The 7794-nt window shown below is 34.9% G+C and overlaps 1 protein-coding gene across 1 annotated transcript; it reads right to left on the bottom strand.

The window, feature by feature from the left end:
- Positions 1 to 709: 709 nt before the first annotated feature.
- On the bottom strand, positions 710 to 7780 carry LOC106877790 (G-protein coupled receptor 52). Its single transcript, XM_052975588.1, has one exon. The coding sequence runs from the start codon at positions 5906 to 5908 to the stop codon at positions 4940 to 4942; it is 969 nt and encodes a 322-aa protein (XP_052831548.1). The 5' UTR covers positions 5909 to 7780; the 3' UTR covers positions 710 to 4939.
- Positions 7781 to 7794: the final 14 nt, after the last annotated feature.

Genomic DNA, 7794 nt, shown 5'->3' with positions numbered 1-7794 from the left:
CCTATTAGATTCTCATCCAACAGCCATAACGATGGCAATCGAATGGAATTAAAATGTTTGTTCAATTGTCAGAAGCTATTTATAGCATGGAAAACAGCTAAGTCCGTTAGAAGAAATGAAATCGTTCTGGTATGTCTACTCTTTTAAATCTCTGGATTATGACTATCTATTTGTCTATGTGTATCTATCTCTCCATATATCTATCTTTCTATCTATCTATCTATCTATCTATTTATCTATCTATATCTGTCTGTCTGTCTGTCTGTCTGTCTGTCTATCTATCTATCTATCTATCTGCCTGTTCATCTGCCTAGCTATCTGTATCTCTCTCTCTCTCTCTATTTATCTCTCTCTCTCTCTCTCTCTCTCTATATATATATATATATATATATATATATATATACACATACATATATATACGATAGGCCTATTTCAGTTTCTTTTCTACCAGATCTACTCACAAGGCTTTAGTTGGCGTGAGGCTATATTAGAAGGCATTTGCTCTAGGTGACATGCAATGGGACTGAACTCAGAAGTATGTGATTGAATAGCAAGCTTCTTACCACACATCCATGCCAACCCCTAAGACACATAGTCCTTCCAGTTTCTTTACACCAGGCCCCTTGGATAACACATTGCTGACGCATTCGTTATGCAGTCAACATTTCAATAAAGATAAGCAAAGAACAACAAAAACAACAACGAACAATAAAAGATGTAATCTGTGGTTATTTAATATTTCAAAACAAGCTTTTATTTATTTAATTTTTTTCTCTCTTTCTGTAAAACATCATGAGAGCATTAGAATAAAATTTCATATTTTAAACAGCAATTTCACAGGAAATAGTCCAAGACATTCATTATCCTTAATTATGGATTTTCTTTGGATTTTTAATGATACTCTTTTGAGAATAAATACATAAATATGTATATATATTTGGATAGAAATATAAATATATAAATAAATAAAAATAACCAATAACATTGCAACAGAAATGATGCCAGACCATTTTCCATTTAATTCTAGACATTAAAAATGTCCACATTCAGGAAAATATTAACAACAATTATATAACAATGAATGATGCAAAATACGGCAACACTTTTTTTCCTCTTTTAGCAGAAGCTATAGAAATATGTTTGAACAAATAAAGTTTACAGAAAAAGCATGAAACATTCCTGCCTCACAATTCTTTTTTGTTTTGTTTTGTTTTTTTTCTACTTTTTCTGGGATTAGAACCATTTAAACAAATTTACCGACCCTCATGAAGATTTTGCTGAGAGACGAGAGTTTAAACAATGGAAGCCTTGACTACAGAGTCTTTTCAGAAAAATCATGGCAGACTTAGCAAAAATAATGCTTGAATTTTAAGGGAAGAATTTTTTTATTCTCTTTAGTCTAATTTGAAATATATATATATATATATATGTCATCTAAGAATCCATAAGTCAGAGAAAACAGGCACTCATATTACAGGTTCATACTAGTTGATTTTATCAAAATCTGTTTTGCATATGAGTCAGGCAGTGACTTAAGATACTGTTCATCAACATTTCTGACAAGCAGCGTTGGTTATCATCTAAATCATATATGATACTAATAAGCAAAATCAGCTGAAATGGATCTGTAATACTGCATAGCATAGTATTATATATATATATGTTCTAGAACCTGAGGTTTCATGCTGACAAGTGTCAAGAATTATTGAACATGAATTGGAATAGTAGCTGATGCTCAGCTATCATCAATTATAATGATGGAGTTGTTGTTTGTGATTTTAAAACTTTTGCTGACTTTTGTCATCATACAGCAGGGAACCTTGGGTTCTTGAATATTAACATAAGTTGCATTAAAAACAACTAGTTATCTACCTTCCAGCATTGAGTACTCTTTATTCTTCCAGTTTGTTACTTATGTAATTATGCATGTACATATAACAAAAGCAATAGAGATGAGAAATGGAATATACAGGAAACTTTCTGGATCACAATGATCGTTTCGACACATCTTGCCTTGCTCCCTCAGGGGTGGGAAACTATACAATCAATTTTGGTGCATCCCAAGGTACAGAAGTATCTCACCAGGTGATGTAAAGATGTACCTCGTTACATAAGCAATGTTCCATTCGTTCAGATTCATTAGAGTATATCGTTAGTGGTTGTAGCTTAAATACATTGAGAAGAAAATGTATGTATGTATATATGTGTGTATACATACACACACACATGCAAACACAAATTTCTATACGCATACATATTGTAATGATGCACAGCTTGTTTCAGTTAAAAAACAGAGTATTCAATATCAAGATAAAAGTGTATGTGTAAACGTGTGTGTGTAAACGTGTGTGTGTAAACGTGTGTGCAGTGTGTGAGTGTGTATTTTGTCTGTTCAGTCTGGATGAATGATTTGTGTCTATATTAATTCATATTTTGGTTAAGTCTGTCCCTTACAACCCTGGACCTTTGCCTGTATGCTCGCAGAGTCATTGAGTAAGTTACGAATCATCATAACTTGCCCGATGACTGTGAATGTCCAGACAAAATCCAGAAAAATGAAACACTGACAAAACCCAAATAAAAATATTAAAAGTTACTATCTTATTGAAAACTTTTTCTTCTGCACAAATCCTCTCTCTCTCTCTCTCTCTCTCTCTCTCTCTCTCTCTCTCTCTCTCAGGGATAATAATAAACACCTTTAAAGATTAACAAAAGTAATTCAAATATTACAACAATATTAAAACTTTAATAATATTTATTTAACGTGCAAAGAAGTTTATCGATGGATCTCAACGTTAATAGATTCAATTTTGCTATGGAAGTTATAAAGGTAACTTATGAACACCCCATACAGTATTGGCAATAGGGAAAAGTTACCCTCAGACTGTCAGACCAAAGGGTTGAGCTAAATGCTTGCAAAAGAGTGGACTCTGTTAAAAGCACAAAAGGAGTCAAGTGGTGGCTTTAAACCCAGACAATGGATTGAACCAAATAGAAATGAGGATTGCCGGGAGGGGGGGTAGGAAAGTATTTTACTGAATAAACTATTCCTCATTATCATTGACCACCTGATGGACAATTGTTTAAGGAAAGCTCCAAGCATTGAAAAATAATAACTGAACCATTTAATGAAATCACAGAATACAATGGTCATGTGTACATGTCTGTGTATATATATATGTGGCAACCGTGCCAGTGGAACATTAAAAGCACTATCCAAGTGTGATCGTTGCCAGGGCCACTGACTGACTCCCGTGCCGGTGGCACATAAAATGCACCATTTGAGCGTGATCGTTACCAGTGTCACCTTACTGGCACCTATGCCAGTGGCACACGAAAAACATTTGAGCGTGGTCGCTGCCAGTGCCGTTGGACTGGCTCCTGTGCAGGTGGCACTGTTGCCAGAACTGCCTGACTGGTCCCTGTCCCTGTGGCACATAAAAAGCACCCACTACACTCTCAGAGTGGTTGGCGTTAGGAAGGGTATCCAGCTGTAGAAACTCTGCCAGATCTGATTGGAGCCTGGTGCAGCCATCCGGTTCACCAGTCCTCAGTCAAATTGTCCAACCCATGCCAGCATGGAAAGCGGACGTTAAATGACGATGATGACACAGGAGTGCAAAGTTGCACAGAAGGACAACAAAGGAATACACAGAAAAAGCACATAGCTCATGTAAACATGCTCATCCCTCACACACAGAGCAAGACTAAATGTTTATTAAATATAACGATAAAACTGAATGTGCACACACATTCGTTTACCCAGATATGGATGTGTACATGTGTTAACATCAGCGGCGTGGATGGTGGTGGTGGTTGTACTGGGTGTGTTGCCACACCCAATGCCACCAAATTTCAAGCAGGAATATAACAAAAGTTTTTCCATTAAGATTTGTAATTAAATTAACGAGTAAGGAAATATTTATTATGAATTTTGCCATTTTTGGTTGACTGTGCAGTGCACACCTAGCAAACTCGGAATATAACCCCTGGTAAACATGTGTGTGTGTGTGTGTGTGTGAATGTTGGTTAAAAGTTATTATTTTAAAGCAATATGAATAAAAATATGGATAGGATGGTGGTTCAATAATAAAAGCAGAGTAAAAATGTTATAAAGTTCATTTTAACTGGGTCTGAATATTTCACCTGATTAGCTTTTATTCAACAGGTTGTGAAGTAGACTTTTTAAGTTCCAGTCCACAAGGGCCGTGTGGTGTTCAATTATTAAATAAATGAAACTATACACACATTAAGAACCGGACATCACCAGCGCCAACAATGAGTTTTTTACATTTACATATAATCTCTGTGACTCAACACTCTGTCCCCTGCCTTTTTTTTTTTTCTTTCTATCATCTTCTATATTTCTTTCTCTCCCCTTCCTTCTTTGCTGTTCCCTGTCTTTCTTTCTTTCTTTCTTTCTCCTTTCTCCTCACTCCCTCTGTTTCTTTCCCTCATTCTCTCTCTCACCCCCTTCCCCTCTGCCTGTTGGTCACGTGACTACAGGCCATTTTTCTTGTCTCTCTCTGTATTTTCTGGATTTAATGGCCAGCCAGATGTCATTTCTTTTGCCTCTTGATATTTTGTCCCTTCTACTCTCTATTCTATATCCTTTCAAAATTTCTCCCCAGGTGTTACCCATTATAATTCGTCTTGGCCTAACAGCCCTTAATACCTGTCCAAGGCACATTAACTCCATTTGCTCCAGCTGGACAGAGTGAACCACAATATGTATTAGATTCCAAGTTCTCAAGTCATGGTTGAGTGTTTAGTTAGCAATCAGAATGGCATTATCCAGATATTTAAACGAATCTTCCAACAGAATAAATCATTCCAGCCACACTACAAACATGATGTATGGATGTACAACAGTGAAAAAAATTTGGAAAATAAGTTTTATGAACTGTATTATGGTGCACTTTTTTTTTTATAGAGATTTCTAGACATCCATACTTGATCTGTTCCTCATTTTTGTGTCTAAAGTTATAACGTTTGATTCTTGCTCCTGTATTCTGGAAGCTGAACACGAGCAGTCAGGTTTGCTCCACAGTTGCCGCAGACCCATACGAAACTCACGACTCATTGTTATATAGATGAAAAACTTGTAGAATGAGTTCCCGATGGCAAGCCACAACAAGTAAAAATGCAATGGGCTCCTGTATCCATTTTGGGTCCTACTGTAAATAATATCGTGCACTTGTAAAACACACCATGGGATCCATGCCAAGGTGAATATTACAGATGCTACAGAGTTCATGAAGTAATTCCATGGTCGAGATGCTCGGTCTTGAAGGATTGTCTCATAGACCTCCCGTTTCTTTCTGAAGGAAGAGGAGCACAAGTAGGAAATGGTGTAAATCAGCCCAAATATCGGCGGACAGGTCATGATGAGGCCTGCTGTGATGAAGTAGGCCAACTGGAGCCTGGTGTCGATGATGCACATGAAGGCCTCCTCATCGTATCGCGCACGATGCAGTGCAAAAAGCGGAGGACAGCAGAAGCTGAAAGCTGAAAACCACACAAAAACTGTCCAACAGATACAGCGTACCGGAGACATGAGCGTATTGTACCGCTCTGGTCTACGAATAGCAATGTAGTGATCAACATTGATGCACATCAGTGAATACAGGCCAGCAATCCAGAATATAGTAGTAAGATAGGCTTCGACTTGACAAAATCTGTTGTCACCATACACCCATTGGCCAAAAAAAGAGGTGAGGATGGAAAATGGGGTTATGAAAAGTCCTAGACAGAGGTCAGCAAAAGTCAGTGAATAGAAAAACAGTTTGTTGACATTGTGAAGGCAATTCGTGTTGCAAAGTACAAGAATTATGAGAATATTACCAACAATGATAATAAAATTAACAGCTATGATTACACCTGTCTGAACAGAAATTTCAGGCTCCATTTTTAACAGGTTTACTGTTTAATCTCAAAGAACCAAATTTCATTAAATAAGAAGAAACTGTTATGAATTCTTTGGTGATTATATTCCAAAGAAGAATTCCTGAATGCTCCAATTTTCAATATAATCATGATATTTGGAAGGGGTCTTACCCTTTAGCATTCAAATTACTCTGTCAAATGTAATGCTTTTTTATTCACATTGTTTTGAATTAATCAGGCGTTATCTCATAGCTGTGGTGATTCCAGTGACATGATTACTTTTAGAATGACATTGTAGGGTAGGTGTGAGAGGCTGGATATGGCCTGTTTGACCACAAAATGGAATATTTGGGCTGGATAAGGCTGGTTTAAATGCTAAAGCAGTAAGTAAAATAAATATAATCTTATATAAAGGTATTTATTATCTTGAAGATGGCCATGTTGTCATTCACATTGTAATGAAATTTGGGTTGTGATTTTGTTTCAAATTCAACCAGACAGTTTTATATAAAAAGAGTCAAATTTTTCCAGAGAAACTTTATACATTTTACAGAGGAGGGGAAAACGGCAGAGAATGGAAGTTCTCTCATTGAATATGAGGAATTCTCTAATTCCATGATGAAATAGTCAATTTTGGTCAATGAAAATATAAATTCATCCATTTTGCTTCAGCCATGAGATGAAAAAGAACTCATTCATTCAAATGGAATGAATCATAAAGACAGAGAAAATTTGCATTTTCTTGATATTCCAATAAAGTCCACTAGAATATTCTGGAATATATGTCTTTAAATTACATAGAAAATGGCAAACAACAACACTGTAAAAAAGCAAAAATAAGATAAAGTGAAAACTATAAAACTTAAATATCAAAAAGAAGATACAAAAGATAAATACAAAATATAGTTGAATTTTTAAAAAAATATAGATTTGAATACATAAGAAAAAAAAAGTCCTTTTCGCTGATATAAAATTTTCTTTTATAGCCAGGTTTGAAAATATCTGGAAATGTGAAAGAAGAATGGAGTAGGATAGGGGAAGGAAGATGTGAAAGAAACAACAGCGATGAAGAAATGTATAAAAGAAAGAATAAGAATAAAGAAGCAATCAAATTGAAATATTAATAATGTAATTTTAAAAGCAGAAGACAAAATCCAAAACCTGAACCAAAGAACCACATGAAAATAAGAACAAAATAGAACAAAAAAGGAAAAAACAAATATGCATATAACAGGAGAAAACTCCTGAAGAATTCACCAAAAAAAAATACACCAAAAGAATGTCAGTAAAAAGTTAGGAAATACAAACTCCAAGACGTCCAGTCAGTTGACAAATTCTAAAGATAGTTCAGCCATATTAATTCAGAGTCCATTATGGGTTTCTTTAATGTTTTTTTGTCAAGATTTTGAGGGGATTTTTGAAAAATATTTTCTTTACATGTCTGTCAGCTTTTGAGACACATCCGACCAATGAACAAATAAGCTGCAAATTTTACCAATATATTTTACATTTCTTCTTGAATCTCCCTTCCAAAATATTTCATCCTCTAAATTATTTCTGTCTTGTTCGTTATCAGAAGAACCAAGGAATCTCTTACAGACATCCCATATTTTAAATATTTTGTTTTTATTGCATTTTTTGTTTGCTGTTATTTTAGTATAATGGTTATAGCCTATTATTATTATTATTATTATTATATATGTTTTTTTATTTTTTTTTATTTTGCTTCTATTTTTCCCCCGCTACATTGTCTGTCCATTCAATAAGCTAAAACGTAATGTCCAGTATGGTCAGTGGATCGGCCCACAATGAAAGTAAAAGAAATTAATAAATAATGAAAACGAGTGTAAAAATATATAAAAACAAAAAATACAGAAATATATAAAGAGAGAGAGAGAGAGAGAGAGA

The sequence above is a fragment of the Octopus bimaculoides genome, chromosome 21 (genome assembly GCF_001194135.2).
Source record: "Octopus bimaculoides isolate UCB-OBI-ISO-001 chromosome 21, ASM119413v2, whole genome shotgun sequence".
NCBI classification, from domain to species: Eukaryota; Metazoa; Mollusca; class Cephalopoda; order Octopoda; family Octopodidae; genus Octopus; species Octopus bimaculoides.
This window is presented reverse-complemented; position numbering and strand designations above follow the sequence as displayed.

Excerpts from the sequence above, each read along its gene's own strand:
- LOC106877790 (XM_052975588.1), bottom strand. The coding sequence starts at position 5,908 with ATGGAGCCTGAAATTTCTGTTCAGACAGGTGTAATCATAGCTGTTAAT.